The following is a 23,021-nucleotide window of genomic DNA, read 5'->3' as shown; positions in this document are numbered from 1 at the left end:
AAAAAAACTCCTTCATCCTTGAATAATCAAATCAAATCACCAATTAAATGAATACCCAAATTAACATAGCAACATCACCGCTATATATAAAATTATAATATATATATATATATATATATATATATATATATATATATATATATATATATATATATATATATATATATAATTATGTACTTATATACTTTTATACATAATCATATAATTATACAGTAATTATATATAGATCCCAGCTCTTATTTTGGCGGGTCTTTTTTTCCTCTTTTTTTCCTCTTTATCTTTTTTGCTTTTTTCATCTTTTTTTTCCCTTTTTTTCTCTTCATCTTTTTTTCCTCTTTTTCACCTTCTCTTTTTTTCATTTTTTCCTCGTTTTATCCTCTTTATCTTTTTTCCTTTTCATCTTTTTTTCCCTTCTTTCTCCATCTTTTTTTCCTCTTTTTTTCCTCTCTTTTCACCTTCTCTTTTTTCATTTTTTCCTCTTTTTTTCTCTTTTTTCATTTTTTTCTCTTTTTTCATCTTTTTTTCCTTTTTTTCTCTTTTTCTCTTTTTTTCCTCTATTTTTCCTTTTTCTTCTTTTTTTCCTCTTTATCTTCCTTTTTTCATATTTTTTTCTCCAATAATTATATATATATATATATATATATATATATATATATATATATATATATATATATATATATATATATATATATATATATATATATATATATATATATATATATAAATATAATCATATAATTATTTATAGCTCCGAGCTTTTATGGCGGATCCCAGCTGATCCGAGCTCTTATTCTGAAAGACCCCGCCGGAAGCGGCCCTCACCTGCGCAGCTGCGCAGGCGTGCAGGAAGTGGGAGTTGTTTCCAGGATGTATTTATGTCGGAGTGCGAGACATGAGAGGCAGTGAGGCCGCGGCTCTGCTCGGGACTCGACCCCGGGACCCGGACCCGCCACGAACCCGCCAGCCTCGGCCCGGGCAGGGATGACGGCACGTGCAGCCGCGCGCTCCTGAGTCCGCTTTGATCCGGGCGGCTGCTGCGCGCGCAGCCTCAGGTGATGATGGAGTCCGCGGTGTCGCTGGGGAAGCTGGAGCTGCTGGACCCGGGACCGGGACCAGGGGGACCAGGGCCCCCGGGACCGGGACCAGGGCCCCCAGGCGGGGCCAGGCCGCACCTGGAACCCCCTCACCTGGTCCCAGGTGAGCCCGGTCCTCACCTGGACCCCGGTCCTCACCTGGGCGGCTGCGTCCCGCTGTCCCACCAGGTGGCGGGACACAAGTTCGGAGTGGACAAAGTGGGTGAGTGTTTCCTAACTCTCTAACTCTCCCTCCTCCTCACCTGATCACCTGATCACCTGGCGGACAGGTGTGACAGGTGAGACAGGTGAGACAGGTGAGACAGGTGAGCAGGGGAGCGGGTTTTTAGCACCTGCCAGGTACTAAAAACCCGCTCTACGGCCCTTTATCGATGAGCAAACAAACTTCTTCCTGCTTCTAGAAACTGACAGCTACTGTCGGAGCTCGAGCTCCGCGAGGACAGGTGTGTCTCAGCTGTGTAACAGGTGAGACAGGTGTCTCAGGTGTGTCCTGAACCAGACTCTTGCACCTTTCGAGCCTCGCTTTGGCTTCCAGCTCCGGTTCCTATCATCAGATCAACCACCGGCTGTAAAAGCGGGTTGTAAATATTGTTCAGGTGTGTGACAGGTGTGTGAAAGGTACGACAGGTGTTCCAGGTGTGTCCTGAAGAAACTCACACACCTGTCGAGGCTCTGGTTGGATTCCTGCTGCTAGTAGCAACTGTCATTATCTGTGTTTCTGTCGTAGCTCGAGCCCGTGCTCTGGTTGCGACAGGTGCGTTACAGGTGTGTGAAAGGTGTGACAGGTGTGTCTCAGGTGCGCCAGGTGTGAAAGGTGTGTCCTGAAGAGACTTGTACACCTTTCCAGTCTCAACTGGCTTCCTGCTTCTAGCAACTGTTACCGACCGTGTTTCTGTTAGAGCTCTTGCCCTTGGTCTGGTCCCGACAGGTGTATAAGAGGGACAGGTGTGTGACAGGTGTCCCAGGTAGGCCTGTGTTGAAAAGATCGATTATCCGATTTTAAATTGATTCTCATATTAATTCCTAAAAATCGATTCATATGTTTAAAGATCGATTTAAAAAAAAAAAAAAAATGTCATCATTACAACTTTTGGTTATTTTTTTGTTTATCCCCAAAAAAGGAATATTTTGTTGGACACCAGAATAACTGGTGCCATGTTTTTGCCTTTAAATATGTTTAAAGGTATGAAAACATTAAAGTTTTCAGTTATAATTGCATAAATTGTCTATATTTATTTGCTTTATATACTGTCTTGGGGTTACATTTGCATAAATGTTAAAAACCAAATTCTCATAAATGGTAAAAACTAAAAGTGATTTCCTCCGTCTCTGTTTCCTCCCTGGATTTGTTTGGTAATTCTGACCCACGATGTTTCTGTTTCAGTTCTATCAGCATTCTGGGAGCTGATTGGTCCTTACAGCATCATTAGCTGCAATACTTGCTGTTGAATCTCAATATAATACTAGTATTAATATGTTGCAGAACTACAGTCATATCATTCATGCAACAGCTGAAAAAACTGTTTTATTAACAGTAACCCAAATCAATATTGGAATCGAATTGGATTGAATCTTGATAATCGATTCTGAATCTTAAGAATCGGAATCGAATCGATTCTTGACATTTGAATCGATCCCCAGCTCTAGTGACAGGTGTGTCCTGAAGAAACTCTCACACCTGTCCAGTCTCACGCTGGCTTCCTGCTTCTAGCAACTGTCACAACTAGCAACTGCTTCTCTGTCGGGCTGTTGGAGTTTGTACCTGTGCTCTGGTTGCAACAGGTGTGACAGGTGTCTCAGGTGTGTCTGGGCACTGGACAGGTGTGTCCTGAACAGGACTCGCACACCTTTCGAGCTTCGCTTTGTTTTCCGTCTCCGGTTCCTATCATCAGATCAGATCAACCACCGGCTGTAAAAGCTGCTGGTAAATATTGGTCAGGTGTGTGTCCACGTGTGTGTTCAGGTGTGTGTTCATGTGTGTGTTCAGGTAGTAGGGCTTTTATTTTGAAGAGGGGACCGTGCAGCAGCTACCTGTCAATCATTGACCAGGATCCACAGAAACTCTTTGTTCCAGCCGGAGACACCAGAGATAAGACACTCCCGTCAGGTCGTTAGCCTTGAACCTCCGTCTCTTCCTCAGGGTTAAATTCCTCCACCGAGCGTCGGCTGGACCGGATCCTCCAACCCTTGAACCCTCTAGGTGTTACCTGTCCTGTCAGGAGTCACCTGTCCTGTTGGGTTTTACCTGTCCTGTCCTGTGAGGGTCACATGACCTGGCGGGTCACATGACGTCGCCCGCCTCGTTAGACTCTGAACGCAGCAACCGTTTACATAAGACAGTCAGTGATGTGTTTGAACCAGCAACTCCCCAACAATCATTGTCTAGTGAATCCACTCCCTGGTGGAATCTGCTGCCGTACTTTAACCGTCTACTTTAACCGTCTAAGGGAGTTGAACAAACGTCTCGGCCGGTTCTGCAGGACTGAAACCTCCTGAACCGTCTGCTCCTCCAGAACTTCCAGATTCTTCAAAGCAAGTTCAAAGGGTTTTTGAAGAAGCAGGGACGGACGGAGGAACCTTCTACGGTCCTGAAGGGTTAAGCCTGATTTAAGGTTCTGCGTTAAGCCTATGACGCTGTGGTGAACCTTCGGACTTCTCCGTCTCTCCATTTCTCCGCGGTGCAGTTCCCCCCCAGAGCACTAGGGGGTTGTGTTCTTTTCAGGAGAAAAGAAAAGGCGATTCATGCTGGAAAACCCTCCAATGTGGCTGAATTACAACAATGTTATTGTTATCGTCGTCTCTAGTTGATTCTTTGTTTAGATTCCGATTTGGAAATGCCAAATCCTGACGTATGTTAGAACTGAACCGAAGCTGAGGAGGAAGGAAATGTCTGAATATGAGAATAATTTAGGCAGGAGTACACCTGGGACATGTTGTCGGGCCACAAATAAAGTTAGTTAGTTAGTTTAAGTTTATTTCAGTCATCTAAACCCGTGATTCCCAACCCCCGGTCCCCGGACCGGTACCGGTCCGTAGAGCCGTTACTACCGGGCCGTGGAATGGCTTGTGTTCCGATCATAATTAGGGCTGCAATGATTCGCCGACGTTGTCGACAAAAAGCGATAATCAAAATTGTCTGCAATTCTCACCAGACGTTTTTTTCCCAATGGAGTGAGGCATCTCACTTCACTTCAACTCATACAATCTCTGCCGACAGCCTCGCTGCACGGCAGGGTCTCAGCAGCTTTTCTTTTTTTTTTTTTTTTGCGTCTCAGCGCAGTTGCGGGTAACAAAACTTGGCACTGGCGGTTCTAGGATTTTTCTGAAACAGGGGCCATTATGGGGCCAAATGTAACCTTCAGGAGCCAACAGTATTAAGCCCCTTTCACATAGTTGGCGCAAAGCGGCGACCGCCGCCGGCTTTCCCATTCATCGTGTATGTGCTACCGCAGCGCAAGAGCAGCGCGCTCTGCTGGCGAGCTTGGCGGCGCGCGAGAGGCCACCTTCCACGGGCGTTTCACCTGCCTGCGTCTGAATTGAACATGTTTTAATTTCATCGCGCTGTGAGGGCATCTCGGTGTGACCAATAGGAGAGAAGATGGTTGTCATCCTGCTGAGGACCCACTCCCCAACAGGCTGTCAAACTGCTCCCTGTTCAATCTGAAGTAGACCTGGTCATCATGGAGCTGTAGCTCCAACGAGCCTGGATTCCCCCAAAGCATCCCCCTGAAATAAAAACGGTCCAAATCATCCCCCCCTGTAAAACTGCCATCCCCCCTTTCCATCCCTTATGTCATTTCATCAATGAATGTGGTTTTACTGCTATTTCAACATTTAGATTCATCACCAGAAAAATAACTTATTTGACAATTTTCACCTGTTTCAAGTAAATTTTCACTTGAAATAAGTAGGAAAATCTGCCAGTGGAACAAGATTTATCTTCTCATTACAAGCAAAAAAATCTTGTCCCACTGGCAGATTTTTCTACTTATTTCAAGTGAAAATCTACTTGAAACAGGTGAAAATTGTTGTTTTTTATTTACTTTTTGTATGAACAGCAGCAAAGTTGAATAAAATATCTATTTTTCATTGAAGTACCCATCTTTCTCGTGTTTATTATCATTTGCCACATAATTAAAGCAACCTCATACTAAATTTAAGAAAAACAATTTTTTCATTTTTTTTGTCATATAATTTCATCCAAAACTGGTATAAATCGAAATGTGTTTCTTTGAGTGGCAGCCCTGTCATGGCTTGGCGGACAATAAGTTCTGGTACCCGACCGGACTGAACAGCGCCATGCACAGGTGCTGCAGGTTAGGTACAGTCAGCTGCAGAGATGAGCGGACCTCAGCAAACCTCCATGAGCCGTTTCTTTACTAGTTGTTCGAGTAAAAGAAATAGTGATGATGAACAAGTGGAAAATCCGACCATAAAGAAAAGCAAAAGCTTTAATCACAAGTACGACACGGATTTGTTGCAATTGGCGATTTGGAGGCGCCAAACCCACTATGTGTTTTATGTGGAGAAACGCTCGCCAACGAAGCAATGAAGCCATCCAAGCTTCAAAGACACTTAAATACAAAACATCCTTCTCTCAAAGACAAACCAGTGGATTTTTTCGAAAGGAAAAAACGTGAGTTAGATTTGCAGAAGCAAGTTTTAAAGGCCACAACATCAGCTAACATCGCTGATGATAGCCTGCATTTTAAAATGCATTGTTTTTTTCTAAAATGTTTATTAAAATTGACATAAATTGTCAACCGGTCCCTGAGCTTTTTGTTTATAGTTCTGCTGGTCCTTGGCACAAAAAAGGTTGGGAACCCCTGATCTAAACCTTTCAAGGCAACAAGGAAGAGACACATTTTACAATTTGACAGAAAAAGGCTCAGGCAAAAGCAGAGCTTATTAATGCTACTATACAACTTAAACTACACAATACATGGTGTCAAGTGTGAAGGAAAAAAGAACAAAAAACAAAAAAAAAAAACAAACATAATATATACATATACTGTACATACACTTGCATATATACAGGACTGTCTCAGAAAATTAGAATATTGTGATAAAGTTCTTTATTTTCTGTAATGCAATTTTAAAAAAAAAAAAAAAAAAAAAAAAAAAAAACTAAAATGTCATACATTCTGGATTCATTACAAATCAACTGAAATATTACAAGCCTTTCATTATTTTAATATTGCTGATTATGGTTTACAGTTTAAGATTAAGATTCCCAGAATATTCTAATTTTTTGAGATAGGATATTTGAGTTTTCTTAAACTGTAAGCCATGATCAGCAATATTAAAATAATAAAAGGCTTGCAATATTTCAGTTGATTTGTAATGAATCCAGAATGTATGACATTTTTGCATTACAGAAAATAAAGGACTTTATCACAATATTCAAATTTTCAATTACAGCCATAACTTCCAAATATGAATAAACATAATGATTTTTTTGAACACAAAGGAAGTACGTTGCTTAAGTTTGAGATCAACGCTATTCCACAGCTGGACCCCTTTAAAAGAAATACTAGACTAGTGATGCACCGAAAGGAAAATTTGTAACCGAAAATAATAATAAACACTTGGCCGAATACAGAACAATACCGAACATGGTTCTTCGCAGTTTTTCATTTTTTTTGCCATTTTTTTCACCATTGCATATATCAAATACATTTAGGCATGCTTTTAAGAGAAAAAAAATATTTTACAAAATTACAAGGTAGAAAATATTTATTGAACAGAAAAAACTGAACATGTTTTAATTTCCAGCATTCTGTTGTTTTGGTTCCACCTGCTGGTGAATGTTAGTTAAATTCTTATGTGGTTACTTTTTGGTTGGCCAACGATTTATGTTTGTGGTGCAACCGTTACGGAGCGGCCAGTCTATTTCCTTATTTTACAACGCCGTTATTAATTGTTCGTTTTTTCCCACTTATTCCAACGAACACCGAAAGTGTTTTTTTTGCCATTTTCGGCCGAACAATTTCGGTTACCGAACAATCGGTGCATAACTAGTGCAGACCGGGCCACCAGGGGCTCATCACCTTTGACCTTTGACCCTGGCTGCATGTGTGGACGTGTTAATGTGACGTTGGTGAATCTTCCCCCTCAGGAATCCTGCAGCATCCTGACGGGACGGTCCTGAAACAAGTCCAGCCTCCGCCCAGAGGAAAGAGAGAGATGGACTTCTATGGCATGGTAAGAACACACTGGTTTACGTGTTGTTGTTTTTCTTTAAACGTATATATGAGGGGGATCAAGGGGAGGGTTTATCTGCTGCAAATCTGAAATGAAATAAACAGGAAAACACAACAGACACACAAGCCTTTGGAATCTGTAGAGAGAAAACCAACACACAAACGGGAACAGCAGAGACTAATGACTAACTTAACCGTGGCTTTCATTCCTGTATTTGCACGTTATATGAGATGATAATTGTTGAGTCTAAAGGTCAAGACGTTAGTCGGCGCTATAAGCTTTAGAAACCCGGGTCGTCTTAAACAGTTTACCGTTACCGTGGCAACACGTCACATGAGCAGTTCAGGTAAAAACAGTTAGTTCAGTTAAAAACGACAGTCAAATCAGCAGAAATGTCAGTTTACTGGATGAAATATATTAATTCCTGATAAAATAAGTTTTGTTAGTGACAGCTCTGCTCATGTAGCATGTGAATGAGAAACAATGAGGACATTGATAGGTCTAAAAAGGACATTTATATGTCTAAAAGGACATTTATAGGTGCCATGAGGACATTTATAGGTCTAAAAGGACATTTGAGTGTAAGTTTGTGTGTACATGAAAGTACAATCTGCATTGAGGTTAGGGCTGTTCGATTTTGCCCAAAAATAAAATCTTGATTTTTTTTCTCTCAAAATCCGATTTTTCAATTACGATTATTTTGTGAATTGACAAAAGGCAAAGAAATGATTTCAAATATGCTGTTTTTTTGTTTTTTACATTTGCCCCATTGGGCTTTAAGTGCAAACTTTGCTCTTATTAAACCAAAAATGAATGAATAAAGTGCAAAACTCTGTAAAATAAGTTGAAAAAAAGTTTAAAAAAATATAATAAAATATAAAGTTTTATCTCTGAAAAAAAAACCAGCAAATCAGCACTTGCAAACATACAGTAAGTTATATTTCCAATTGAATAAAACAAGACATTTTGTATGCGGTGGCATGTTAGTATATCACCATGGTTACAACGCCCCTCCTACACTAAAGAGCCTCTCCAATGGGGCACTTGTCGCAGGTATTGAGACGTATTTCCATCAATCATTAATATGGTATCAATCATTAATATGTGTGCAGACAAGGTAAAAAAAAAAAAAAAAAAATATTTTTTTTTGAAAAATCGATTTTACGATTTTCACATTTTAACATCGTTCTAATTACATAATCGCGATTACGATTTAAAATCGATTAATCGAACAGCCCTAATTGAGGTTAACTAAAGTTGAGATTTTCTCATAGACAATGAATGGTAGCAGCTCATAGACAACGAGATTTTCATTATGCACTTCGAGAAAGTCAATATTTCTTGAAGAAAGTTGAAATGTTGAGGAAAAAAGGCGAAATTTCGAGATACATTTTGAAGTCCAATTTTGAGAAAAAAGTTGAAATGTAAAGAAAAAAGTAAATGTTGAAAAAAGTCAAAATTTCATGACAAAAGTTGAAATGTTGAGAAGAAAGGTGAGATTTTGACTTCATTCTTGAAATTGTACTTCAGCATTAATCTCGACATTTTGACTTTTTTCTCGACATTTCGACTCTTTTCTCAATGACGTCTGTGCGACGTTTTCAGAGTGAATCCAGGGTAAAGACTCAGAGAAAGAAACTCTTCATCATTTAAATTTGTCTGGTTGAAAAACTGAGCCAGTCAAAAAGTAGGAACTGTTGTTACCGTGACGATATTTCCGGGCTCAGAGTTTTCCGTCGGGTTGAAACGGTTGAAACTAAACCCAGAACCAGCTCCGTAACTCAGTTCCTTCTAGACCAGGGGTCTTCAAGCGGGGGTCTTATAGCAGAAATAAAACACATTCTAAAGTTATTATTATAATAACCCAGTCAGGAATTGGTTCATAAAGTGAAATAAGCAGAATAAAACACATTCTAAAGTTATTAGAAGACAGGATTAAAACTTGACACATTAAGAAAAAAGTGAAACAATCAGAATTCCAAGCAGGTTTTTCTCTGTTTTTCTCTCATCCAACGGCTGAAAAAGGTTGAAGATCCTGATCTAAACTGTAGTTCTGATCCGTGTATTGATCTCTACTGTAGTTGTGATCAGGTTCTGATCCGTGTGTCTGTTCCAGGTCTTTCTGGGTTAATTTATCTAGACTTTAGTTCTGATCCGGTTCTGATCCGTGTTTCCAGGTCTACGCTGACGACTGCTGTGATCCGTGTCTGCTGGACCTGCAGAACCATCTCCCCCGATTCTACGGGACCTGGTCCTCCCCGGACTCTCCCAACGGTAGGAGAACCAGAACCAGAACCAGTTACAGAACCAGTTACAGAACCAGTTACAGAACCAGTTACAGAACCAGTTACAGAACCAGTTACAGAACCAGTTACAGAACCAGTTACAGAACCAGTTACAGAACCAGTTACAGAACCAGTTACAGAACCAGTTACAGAACCAGTTACAGAACCAGTTACAGAACCAGTTACAGAACCAGTTACAGAACCAGTTACAGAACCAGTTACAGAACCGTACAGGGTTTCCATCTTTCAGAAACAAAAATAAATGACGTCCAGATTTCAGGAGCGCAGGAGCCAAAAAAAAGAACATCCCCAAAACTTCTAAACTACATAGAAATGTATTTATTTTATATGAAAAAAACAAACTCTTTGATTTAAAGTCTAAAGTGCTTTAATAGCTTTGAACTTTCACGACTTTACAGACAGACAACCATGTAGCAACTGAAATGCTACGTATGTGCACATCAGCCAATATGTACAATATGCAAGTAAATATATTCTGAGAATTCACCTTAAAATACTAAATACCCCCCTCCAGAAAAAATAAATACTGTATTTTCTGGACTATAAGCCGCACCTGCATATAAGCCGCAGATATTTCTGTTGTTAGATTAGATATTTACTACATGTACAGAGGATTCTGAACTGTAAATGATGTACATGTTTGTACCTAAATAGATCTTTCCTAACAGTGTCTTTTAACACGGCAGCAACTTTGCTGATTAAAACGGGACAGAACCAAGAGAAAATAACCCGTATTTATTTATCTATTTATCTGTTTGAAATCTGCTTCTACTTCTATCTGCTAAAGAAGAAGTAGCGTATTCTTCTTTGCATTTATTTTGTCTTAGTTTTGATTCTAATTCCAGTTAGAGCGCCCCCTAGTGGTGGAAGAAAAATCCACAGAATAGAACCTTTGTATAATCTGCATGGTTGAAAACCTATGGAAAAAGTAGCGGCTTATAGTCCAGAAAATACGGTAGATAAAATAAAAAAAATAATAATTTGGTACAATTTCCCTTCTTTTTAAATCCAAAACTAGACAGTGGTGAAGCCGGCGGTGCTGTGCAACGCTGGCTGCTTCTCCGGCGTATTTGGACTTGTTTTATTCTACATTTATGCCAAGACGCGTCCGTCCAACCCAGAGTCTTCCACCTGTCCTGTTTCCGTCCAGAGCTGTACCTGAAGCTGCAGGACGTCTCCCACCGGTTCTCTCGTCCCTGCATCATCTAGTTTTCTTGTTTTCTTGTTTCCAGATCTGTACCTGAAGTTGCAGGACGTCTCCCACCGGTTCCTCCGTCCCTGCATCATCTAGTTTTCTTGTTTCTCTTGTTTCCAGAGCTGTACCTGAAGCTGCAGGACGTCTCCCACCGGTTCTCTCGTCCCTGCATCATCTAGTTTTCTTGTTTTATTGTTTCCAGATCTGTACCTGAAGCTGCAGGACGTCTCCCACCGGTTCCTCCGTCCCTGCATCATCTAGTTTTCTTGTTTTATTGTTTCCAGAGCTGTACCTGAAGCTGCAGGACGTCTCCCACCGGTTCCTCCGTCCCTGCATCATCTAGTTTTCTTGTTTTATTGTTTCCAGAGCTGTACCTGAAGCTGCAGGACGTCTCCCACCGGTTCTCTCGTCCCTGCATCATCTAGTTTTCTTGTTTTATTGTTTCCAGAGCTGTACCTGAAGCTGCAGGACGTCTCCCACCGGTTCTCTCGTCCCTGCATCATCTAGTTTTCTTGTTTTATTGTTTCCAGATCTGTACCTGAAGCTGCAGGACGTCTCCCACCGGTTCCTCCGTCCCTGCATCATCTAGTTTTCTTGTTTTATTGTTTCCAGAGCTGTACCTGAAGCTGCAGGACGTCTCCCACCGGTTCCTCCGTCCCTGCATCATCTAGTTTTCTTGTTTCTCTTGTTTCCAGAGCTTTACCTGAAGCTGCAGGACGTCTCCCACCGGTTCTCTCGTCCCTGCATCATCTAGTTTTCTTGTTTCTCCTGTTTCCAGAGCTGTACCTGAAGCTGCAGGACGTCTCCCACCGGTTCTCTCGTCCCTGCATCATCTAGTTTTCTTGTTTTATTGTTTCCAGAGCTGTACCTGAAGCTGCAGGACGTCTCCCACCGGTTCCTCCGTCCCTGCATCATCTAGTTTTCTTGTTTTCTTGTTTCCAGAGCTGTACCTGAAGCTGCAGGACGTCTCCCACCGGTTCTCTCGTCCCTGCATCATCTAGTTTTCTTGTTTCTCTTGTTTCCAGAGCTGTACCTGAAGCTGCAGGACGTCTCCCACCGGTTCCTCCGTCCCTGCATCATCTAGTTTTCTTGTTTCTCTTGTTTCCAGAGCTGTACCTGAAGCTGCAGGACGTCTCCCACCGGTTCCTCCGTCCCTGCATCATCTAGTTTTCTTGTTTTATTGTTTCCAGAGCTGTACCTGAAGCTGCAGGACGTCTCCCACCGGTTCCTCCGTCCCTGCATCATCTAGTTTTCTTGTTTTATTGTTTCCAGAGCTGTACCTGAAGCTGCAGGACGTCTCCCACCGGTTCTCTCGTCCCTGCATCATGGACGTGAAGCTCGGCCAGCAGAGCTACGACCCGTACGCGTCTCAGGAGAAGCGGGAGCAGCAGATCCGGAAGTATCCGCTCATGGAGGAGATCGGATTCCTCATCCTCGGCATGCGGGTGAGTTCGTCTGCCGCCGTCGTCATGGATACCATAAACTCTTTTATTTTAAAGTTTTTGCATTAGACAATCAAGCAGATCAATAACAAAACAAAAAAAAAACAACAGCAAAGAGGTCTGGGGTGGACAATGTACAATCTAGCGCTGCAGCTATCGAATATTTTAATAATCGAGTATTCTACTGAAAATTCCATCGATTAATCGTATAAAACATTTTTGTTTAGTTAAGTAGCAATTATAAATACAGGACTGTCTCAGAAAATTAGAATATTGTGATAAAGTTCTTTATTTTCTGTAATGCAATTTAAAAAAAAAAAAAAAAACTAAAATGTCATACATTCTGGATTCATTACAAATCAACTGAAATATTGCAAGCCTTTTATTATTTTAATATTGCTGATCATGGCTTACAGCTTAAGAAAACTCAAATATCCTATCTCAAAAAATTAGAATATTCTGGGGAATATTAATCTTAAACTGTAAGCCATAATCAGCAATATTAAAATAATAAAAGACTTGCAATATTTCAGTTGATTTGTAATGAATCCAGAATGTATGACATTTTTGTTTTTTTAATTGCATTACAGAAAATAGCAATATTCTAATTTTCAGAGACAGTCCTGTATACATTAGATGTTAATTGACATCACTAAGACTAAATTATATAATTGATATATATATTATATATATATATGATATATTATATATGATTTGATTTGATATAATCCAGTAGGTTCATGGCTGTGTATTTAAAAACCCTGAACTTACACCAGTCGACCAAATGCACTGCCTTCACTCAAAAAACTAAGGATATAAGAAATATTCTTATTTCTAACCTAAAAATGCCATTACACCTGATTAAACCATTCCTCGAGGCGGAGAAAATTCCTCCATTTTTTTGGTTATGGAATTACTCAAATTGTTGGAGGAATCGTTTCAGCCCTAGATGCTACTATGAACTCTGGAGGTTCATGGGATGGTTTTGTCTCATCTCAAGTTATCGGATTGTTCTGGCACTTTGTGCTGAGCTTTGTCCCTTCATGCTAGTAGTGCATCATCATCGGTTATCTGACTACATTTTTTATTTTATTTATTTCCTTTATTTAACCAGGTAAAACTCATTGAGATTAAAATCTCTTTTCCAAGAGTTACCTAACCTAGCAGCAGAAACAGTGTAACAACAAACAGCAGTCACAAATAACATCCAACATAAACTCAGGAACACCACAGGTCCGTATCATGTAAAACTTTTCAGTACTATTCCATTAAAAACTTATTAAGAACTAGTTTGTCAATCCTTGAAAATGGAATGAAATCCCCCCACAAAGGCACAATGATATAAATGTACAGCCTTTTCAAATAAGTTACAGTTGCGTTCATGAACAACAAGTCTCCATAATCCAGTAAAGGAACCAAAGTGGTTGATAAAGTATTTCCTAACTTGCAAGGAAAAACAAGACTTGTTTCTAAAGAAGAAATCCAATTTCATCAAGTTTTTCTATGTGTGGTTTAAAAGACAAGTTCTCATCAATGACAATTCCTAAGTACTTATATGTTGTGACCATTTCAAGTACAATTCCATGAGCAGTTAATACTTTAGGAATGTTCAATGGTAACTGAACAACATCAAAATCAGACTGCAAGAATTCAAGGGTTTGATCTACAGAAGGGGATGAACAATAAATGACCGTATCATCTGCATAAAAGTGGAATGCAGCATTTGATACATTGTCATATAGATTGTTTACATAAATGGAAAACGGCAACGGTCCCAATATTGAACCCTGAGGCACGCCTTTTTTTTTTTGTCTTAAAATTAAGCTTTTTTTGTTTTTATTTCATTCAAATTTTTATTTGGAACAAAGGTGATACATGTTATCAATGTTGCATGCTTACATCATGTCCCTGTTTTGTTAAATAATAAGAAGAAGACAACTAATTCATAAAGAGAAGGAAAAGGGGGAAAAATAATATAAAAAGGGGGAAAAATAAATAAATAAATAATAAAAAAAAAAGGAAAAAAAATTTTCTCACACCTTTTTACCTGCTCCTTTCCTAGTATAGCAATGAAAATGGAGGGGGAAAAGGAAAAAAAGAAAGATAAATAGATAATAAAAAATAAATAAAAGGAAGGGGGACTAGCTACAAACATGTTCACCTGAAACAATATAATACTTGAAACATCAGAGTCAAAATATTAATAACAACAGTAGAGTAGCTGAAGAACTTAGGGGGAGTCAGTGGATTAGTCTCTTCTACTAAAGATTACTTAAAGTCCAATCTAAAGGATACATATTCAGTCCATTACTTCCAGCAGTCTTCAAAGTTTTCCTGAGGCACGCCTTTTAAAACAGGGAGGAACAAGCAGCAAAATGGACGCATTGGGATCCGTCAGACAAGAAGTTAGAAAACCAATAACGGTATGCTGAGATCGTCCAATCCTGTGCAGTCTATCTGCCAAAAGGATGTGGTCAACAGACATTATTTAAAAGACATTATTTTGAATGTTTCCCTGAAACTGGATTAGTTAAGTTCTGATCAGTACGATTAATACTTGAGTCTTGAGTCTTGTGGAGGTTTGAGACTCCAGCGTCTCCAGTCGTCCTGCATGTGTTTCCGTGTCCAGATCCGTCCACCGATGCAGACGCTACAAACACCGAGGATGTGATTGTTAACGTTCCGTAAACACACTCAAAGTTTCCACCAGGTTGAGTTTATCTCCGTCTTTAGACGGTTCCACCGGGACACAAACCTAAACACAAACCCAAACAGATCCGGGACGTGTTTGTCCAAACGTATCCTGGCGAGACGAGCAGAGACTCGGGGGGACGAGATTGAGATCGGCTACTGGAACAGATAAACGCTGGTGCTAACAGGGTTTTACTAACGCTGAGACCAGCAGAGTTACGGCAGCTCTAGACCCCTGGTACCCCTGGTACCCCTGGTGTGGAGAACTGACAAAGACCAGCACCTGAATCCAAGTTCAAGTTCAAAATACTTAATTTATCTGCAAGGGGACATTAACTCAGTGGTTCTCAAACCTTTTTCATCAATCCCCACTTTGAACAAGTGGGGATTTTCAAGCCCCACTTGTCGCCGTCACCCCAACAAAAATCTTGACGAATTACTTCAAATTATTTTAAATGTATTGAAATTACTATCACCAAGTATATCAGTCATATTTGATACTGAATCAACGCTTTCAGTGTTTCAGGACAGAGAGCGTCCGATGTCACACAGTTCGACGTGATAGTTGGAGTCTGAAGGGATTTCCCCCCAAAATAACAAAATAAAAGTTAGCATAAATGAATAAGTACAACAAAAACATCAAATAATTAAAAATAAATATTTAAAACAATAATAGATTACAATAAACTAATAATAGGCGCCTTTCAGGACACTCAGGGTCGCCATACAAAAGGACAATAAAAACAATCAATAAAAACATGGCAATCAATCAAAAACATAACAAAGTACAATACATAAAACAACAGTAAAATGCTATTGAATAACAAATGAATAAAACTAGGAAGGACGGTCTTGAGAGGGTTGAACACAACGATGGACTGGGTTGTAACGGCAGTAAATTCATGCTTTTTAACTCTTAAGTTTGAAAAAAAAAAAAAAAACAAGATTCAGGACTAAATTGACGGATCGTTGTGTTTCTGTGAAAGAATCAGTTTATGGAACAATCTGAATAAAGAAAACAAAGAATCCAAATCAAACATTACATTCAAAAGAACAATTAAAGCCAGAATGTTAAGGAAATATAATGAAATGTGTTAGTTAAGTTTGATTGAAAGACCCATCATCATGAAAGGTTTAAACATAGTTTGTTGTTGTTGAATGGAATTAACTGAATTGTAACTTGGAACTAAAAAGGAATGTTTGTGTCTGTGTCGGCCGGCAGATATTTTATTTTATTTTTTTATTAACTTTGTTGTTGTTTTTTAATTTACGTTCTTGGTAAATTGATTTCTTGAGAAAAAGGATTAAATACGATTATTCTTCTTTCTGCTCCCTTTCATTCAGAATTTAGGAACGTTTGTGTTTATATTAAATTCTTTGTTTTATTTTATCAATGAATGAAATAAAGAATAAGTAAATTAAAAATAAAATAATAAAAAAAAAGCTTTAGGCCGTTGATCCAACAGGACCAGAATTCCCCTGAACAGGTTTTTAGCTTGTTCACTTATTTAGTTTTGGTCTGCATGAGGGAACAGATTACAGGAAAGACGGGACAAACTAATCTGACAGAAAGGAAGAGACTCATTAGGCTAAAATATTATCAGGATTTTTCCATTACAAACTGAAATTACCGTGTTTTTAGTTTCCACTCCGGCTAAATTAGCGTCTCCCTCCCCGAGGAATCTTATCAGCCGCGGTTTCTCAGGTCTCTCCGGTTTACAACTGTAGCAGTAAAACCTGCTGGTGGTCTGTTACGTCTGTTACCAAACTGTTACGAAACGCGTTGCGTAACGGGCGTGTTGTTGTGCAACATGTTTATCACGCAACATTTGTCTCTGCAACATTTGTCTCTGCAACATTTGTCTCTGCAACATTTGTCTCTGCAACAGTCGACGGTTCCAGCGTCTTATCAGTTCCTTTGAGTCTCCGACTGCAGTTTCATCCCAATAAAACTGCTGGAGAATCCACTCAAATGTTAGGAATCGATTTAAATTCTTAAGATTCAGAATCGATTATCAAGATTTGATTCCGATATTGATTTGGGTTAGTGTTATTAAAAAAAGTTTTTTCAGCTGTTGCATGAATGATTTTTTTTTTAAAACAAAAGTTTATTGAAAATATACAAACTCTCAAAGAGGATAATGGACAAATATCATCATCATACAAAAAAATAAAATAAATTGAATTCATTTTGCACTATGAAAAAGGAAAATAAAAATGAAAGAATTAAAAGGTGCCTATGAATAACAAAATAAATTAAGCTTTTAAATTCACAATGGAGCATAGAAAAGGAGAGGGATTATTAAATTAAAATAACAAATAACGAGCAAAGTCTAGACTTATTTTACTTGCATTTTTGTTTTCTATTCTTTTGAGACGTGTGAAAAAAATCTTTAAATGGTAAATAAACCCCGGAAGGAACAAGGGTTTACAATTTCTCCATTTGGCACAATGAATATGGTACAATAACAAAATGATATTAATAATATCAGAACCTGAAAATTCCAAATCATCCATGATTTTATATATATATATTTCTTTTTTTTTTTTTTAATTCAATTTTATTTATATAGCGTCTAATACAACAAAAGTTGTCTCTAGACACTTTCCAGAGATCCAGAACATGAACATAAACCCCCGAGCAATTATTACATGAACAATGGCAGGTAAAAACTCCCCTAGTGGGAGAAAAACCTTCAGCCAAACGTTACCCTGCCCCTCTCACTCCCACGCTGCAGGATCCGGTGTTTTGCATTCAGAGATTCTCTTCACCACTGGCAGAGGATGCTGCACCATGTACAAAAGAGAAGAAAGAGAAGAGAAGGGGGGGCCAGCACAAGAAACTACAGGAGCGACTCTAACACACTAGAGTTTCCACTACCTAGAGATTTACCAACACCAGCTAGAGGTTTACTAAACACTAACTATAGGCTTTACTAAACAGAAAGGTTTTAAGTTTAGTTTTAAAGGTGGAGGTGGTGTCAGCCTCCTTAACCCAGATTGGAAGTTGGTTCCATAGTAATGGTGCCTGATAGCAGAACGCCCGCCCTCCAAATCTACATTTAGATACTCTAGGAACTACGAGTAAACCTGCACTCTGAGAACGGAGAGCTCTGCCAGGAACATAAGGCACTATCAGGTCTTGTAAATACTGCGGAGCTAAGCCGTTTTGGGCTTTATATGCAAGTAATAAAATTTTTAATTGGATTCTGAATTTTACGGGTAACCAATGGAGCGACGCTAACACTGGTGTGTGTGTGTGTGTGTGTGTGTGTGTGTATGTGTATATATATATATATATATATATAAGCTATAACTGCTTTCAGAAACATTGTGTAGAATTATCAAACACATCCAGGGAGGAAACAGAGACGAATGAAATCAGTTTCAGTTTTTAACTTTCTTGGTTTTACTGAAACTAGTAGTAGCAGTATCGTAGTTGGTGGTAGTAGTAGTAGTAGTAGTAGTAATATTTGTTGTTTGTAGTAGTAATTGTATCAGTAGTATTTGTAGTAGTAATATGAGAATCAATTTTTAGAATCGGAAAATCTATTTTTTTTTACTGCGATATTGTTGGATATTATATCTGTTGTTGTTTTTCCTTGAAATCTCAGTCTCAGTAAACCCAGCGCTGAGTGAGCAGCTTCAGCCGGACATTCTGGCGGGAAACATCTCTGATCTCTAATTGTTTGTTTGGCTGGAGAATAAACTCATTAGTAGATAGAGTTTAGACTCGTTAGTCTCCAGGATCTTCCTGATCGGAGGTTAATTTGAGGCTGAGAAACTTCAAACACACGTGTTTGGGGGTCGGTGTCTTGGAATGATTGTCTTTGGAGTAACATGTTTACGACGTAAACCTGACGTTGTGCCGTCTGTTTTCCAGGTGTATAACGTTGTTTTCCAGGTGTATAACGTTGGTCTGTTTTCCAGGTGTACAACGTTGGTCTGTTTTCCAGGTGTACAACGTTGGTCTGTTTTCCAGGTGTACAACGTTGGTCTGTTTTCCAGGTGTATAACGTTGGTCTGTTTTCCAGGTGTATAACGTTGGTCTGTTTTCCAGGTGTATAACGTTTTTCCAGGTGTATAACGTTGGTCTGTTTTCCAGGTGTATAACGTTCGTCTGTTTTCCAGGTGTACGACGTTCGCGGCGGCACCTTCGACTCCTACGACCAACACTACGGAAGAGGACTGGTGAAGGAGACGGTTAAAGACGGTACGTTTCCTTTTCTGTCTCTGTGTAAAAGTCAGCAGCTGCTTTATAAGGTACATCTGTTCTGCCTGCCAATCAATCAATCAATCAATCAAGTGGCGGCAGCTTTTGGAGGTTGGCCAGTCCGGTTTGAGATGAAAACATCAGTAAAATACCCAGTTGTTAAAGTACTCAGAAGGAGACGCCTGTCAGCTGACGGTAAAGTCGCCAAAAACTTGGAACTGGAAGATCGGAACAACTACCTAAGTAGCCGAAGGCGCCGGGAAGTCGAGTAGCCGAAGGCGCCGGGAAGTCGAGTAGCCGTAGGCGCCGGGAAGTCGAGTAGCCGTAGGCGCCGGGAAGTCGAGTAGCCGTAGGCGCCGGGAAGTCGAGTAGCCGTAGGCGCCGGGAAGGCCTAGTAGCCGTAGGCGCCGGGAAGGCCTAGTAGCCGTAGGCGCCGGGAAGGCCTAGTAGCCGTAGGCGCCGGGAAGGCCTAGTAGCCGTAGGCGCCGGGAAGGCCTAGTAGCCGTAGGCGCCGGGAAGGCCTAGTAGCCGTAGGCGCCGGGAAGGCCTAGTAGCCGTAGGCGCCGGGAAGGCCTAGTAGCCGTAGGCGCCGGGAAGGCCTAGTAGCCGTAGGCGCCGGGAAGGCCTAGTAGCCGTAGGCGCCGGGAAGGCCTAGTAGCCGTAGGCGCCGGGAAGGCCTAGTAGCCGTAGGCGCCGGGAAGGCCTAGTAGCCGTAGGCGCCGGGAAGGCCTAGTAGCCGTAGGCGCCGGGAAGGCCTAGTAGCCGTAGGCGCCGGGAAGGCGGGTAGCCGTAGGCGCCGGGAAGGCCTAGTAGCCGTAGGCGCCGGGAAGGCCTAGTAGCCGTAGGCGCCGGGAAGGCCTAGTAGCCGTAGGCGCCGGGAAGGCCTAGTAGCCGTAGGCGCCGGGAAGGCCTAGTAGCCGTAGGCGCCGGGAAGGCGGGTAGCCGTAGGCGCCGGGAAGGCCTAGTAGCCGTAGGCGCCGGGAAGGCGGGTAGCCGTAGGCGCCGGGAAGGCGGGTAGCCGTAGGCGCCGGGAAGGCCTAGTAGCCGTAGGCGCCGGGAAGGCGGGTAGCCGTAGGCGCCGGGAAGGCGGGTAGCCGTAGGCGCCGGGAAGGCGGGTAGCCGTAGGCGCCGGGAAGGCGGGTAGCCGTAGGCGCCGGGAAGGCGGGTAGCCGAAGGCGCCGGGAAGCGAAGAGTCTACAAAGATGTACCTAATAAAGTTGCTGCTGAGTCTTTGCAGGATTAAGGATTCAGGCGACTGCATATGAAATAAATATAAAAGTAATTATATTAATTTAATTTTGGTATTTCTTAGGGATGTCCCAATACCATTTTTTCACACCGAGTACGAGTATTTTAATTTGTACCGATACCGAGTACCGATCCGATACTTCTACCAAAAAAATAACTATGGTAAAAAATGCAATGAAAAATGCAATGAATTGGTAGACAGGTTTTATTTGCACCAGAAATTCAATTTTAAACAAAACTCGGCCAGCGGGGCTTTCCTCCGCGCTTTAGTCTCATCGCAGGAACATCAACTGAGCATGTGCGGTGCTTCACCTGAAGCCGTCCGTGTGAAACAACATAAACAATCAAATAGAATTTAAAAAACAGGCTAAATGAAATTATTTTACACACTCTTGTACAGTAGGTGGCGGTATGCACCTTAAAGTTGGTTGCGATCTGCCAATAAAACCGAGAAGAAGAACAGAAACAATCCCATTGTTACAGTCCAGTTATAGAGAGTGATACATAAGTGAGACTGGCAGAGCCGTTTCAGGCAAGATAGTGACAATTAATGCAGCAGGACGTCAGCAGGGAGCAGATGTTTCAAAATAAGGGATGACGACAAAAGCGAGGCAGACTGCGGGCTGTCGGCGCGGCTAACGCGGCTAACTGGAATGTAACAATGGGATTGTTTATGTTGTACTGTGAGTTACGAGTGTTTAATAAAGTTCCCTGTGAGTAAGGGTAATACTCAACCGTCCAGTTTGTATAATTAAGGAAGAACAAACTGAAACATGGAACTGCAGCTGCAGCCACAGAGCAGCTGCTCAGCCAGGCTGCTCAGCCAGACTGACCCGGGGAGCAGCGGGGCGGCTCAACATCTCCCCCTAGCGGCGCTAACCAGTAACTACAAGGATCGGTGCCTGGTATTGGAGAATGTTTGCGAGTACGAGTATATGAGAGCAGTATCGGCCCCGATACCAGTATCGGTATCGGGGCATCCCTATTTCTGAATGGATCTGAATCAACTTTGATGCCGAGTTGTCTTGCAGGCGGGATTATAACTACAACCTAGCAACAAGCGTCCAAAGTCAAATTGACATACTTTTTTAATTGAAAGTTTAATATCTCAAAAACTGTAATAATTTGCATAATAAGGTGCCATTCGGGCCGAGTGTTTGAAAGAACGATGTCTCTATACGATATAGGAAGTTCGGCCGAGCAATAAGCGTCCGATTTTCAAATTTTTTTTTTTTTCTTTTTTTTTTTAAGCATCTAGCGTTGCCACGGTAACACTTTTGACTGAGAATAGTAATGCCCATAGAGGCATGATGGAGACGCATCTAACGATATATGACATGCATGGGTGCACGTTCGGGCCGCATTAACGAAAAAGTGTTCGTAATAGAAATAACAAAAAGGGAAACCTTTTCTGGATACTAATATATCGCCAGGTTTTCTCAGGCATGTTTGTTTTTTGGGAATTTTTTTCTTCCATATCTTTTTTTTTTCCTCTACGAGATTTTTGCGACTTTAGCTTGTTAGCAAAATGCTAGCAACATGCCCCTACTTGGCATGGTCATAATTCTGGTCGTTGTGTCCCGGTCCCACGTGTCTCCGCTAACTGCTAACCGCTAACCGCTAACCTTGTCCTCCGTCCGCAGGTCTGGCCCGGTTCTTCCACAACGGGGTCCGTCTGCGGGAGGACGCCGTGCTAGCTAGCATCCACAAGGTGCAGCGGATCCTGCGCTGGTTCGATTCCCAGCAGCAGCTAGCCTTCTACGCTAGCTCGCTGCTGTTTGTCTACGAGGGCCTGCCGTCCTCCGGTACCGGTCCTGGACCCGGGACCGCCGTGACCCCGGCGGGCGACCAGAACCCGGTCCAGGACCGGGAGGAAGTGGCCGAGTTCAACAACAACATCGAGACGGCGGCGCCGCCGTCGTGGGACTGCAGCCGCGCCGCCGCCGTCGTCTACGCCAACAACAGGAAGTGCGGCGACCAACACTGCAGGGAGGGAAACCGGCCGGCGCACGAGAACCGGAACCTTCCGCCGCCGCCGGCGGAGGCTACGGACGCCGCCGCGGCGGAGAGGCTAGCGGGGCGGGAACGGAGGGACGAGCCGGGAACCGCCGACGTGGAGGTGAAGATGATCGACTTCGCCCACGTGTTCCCCAGCGACCGGCACGACGGCGGCTACGTGTTCGGGCTCAAGCACCTGCTGACGGTGCTGGAGCAGATCCTGTGCGACGCGGCGCAGGTTCCACCGCCGACCGACCCGCCGACCGAACCGCTAACCCGCTAGTTCCTCCTAGCGGGGAACTCTGGACTCCGACGGAGAACTAAAACTCTTTTGTTTCCGTCGGTGAGCCGAGTCCCTGAACGCAGCATCTCCTACGTCCCCGACGCCACTGGAAGCTTCTCTTTGACCCGGCGGAGTCGCCGTGGCAACCGGCGGAGTCGCCGTGGCAACCGACGGAGTCGCCGTGGCAACCGACTCCCAGGGTTCCCGGCGGAGCGACGCCCAGAACTGGAAGTTATCTTCATCTCTTTCCCTCCATCGTTAGCCGCCGTTAGCCGCCGTTAGCCCTGGTGTCGCCGGTTCCAGGATCTTCTCTCCGGTTCCCGGGAACTGTTTTAAAGTGCATTTCC

At 42.0% G+C, this 23,021-nt stretch overlaps 1 protein-coding gene across 1 annotated transcript; it reads left to right on the top strand.

Moving 5' to 3' along the window:
• Positions 1–930: 930 nt before the first annotated feature.
• On the top strand, positions 931–22,807 carry LOC133419435 (inositol polyphosphate multikinase-like). Its single transcript, XM_061708618.1, has 6 exons — positions 931–1,296; positions 7,213–7,298; positions 9,476–9,572; positions 12,072–12,244; positions 19,064–19,145; positions 22,037–22,807. The coding sequence occupies exons 1-6, from the start codon at positions 1,056–1,058 to the stop codon at positions 22,672–22,674; spliced, it is 1,317 nt and encodes a 438-aa protein (XP_061564602.1). The 5' UTR covers positions 931–1,055; the 3' UTR covers positions 22,675–22,807.
• The last annotated feature ends 214 nt before the right edge of the window (positions 22,808–23,021 follow it).

The sequence above is a fragment of the Cololabis saira genome, chromosome 19 (genome assembly GCF_033807715.1).
Source record: "Cololabis saira isolate AMF1-May2022 chromosome 19, fColSai1.1, whole genome shotgun sequence".
NCBI lineage: Eukaryota > Metazoa > Chordata > Actinopteri > Beloniformes > Belonidae > Cololabis > Cololabis saira.
The sequence above is the reverse complement of the archived record's forward strand: the minus strand, read 5'-3'. Positions and strand labels throughout refer to the sequence as shown.

What these genes read in the sequence shown, in the direction of transcription:
- LOC133419435 (XM_061708618.1), top strand. Translation starts at nt 1,056, where the DNA reads ATGATGGAGTCCGCGGTGTCGCTGGGGAAGCTGGAGCTGCTGGACCCG. An exon ending in CTCCCCGGACTCTCCCAACG is followed by an intron (nt 9,573 to 12,071) that starts GTAGGAGAACCA and finishes TATTGTTTCCAG; the next exon opens with AGCTGTACCTGAAGCTGCAG. An exon ending in TCCTCATCCTCGGCATGCGG is followed by an intron (nt 12,245 to 19,063) that starts GTGAGTTCGTCT and finishes TCTGTTTTCCAG; the next exon opens with GTGTACGACGTTCGCGGCGG.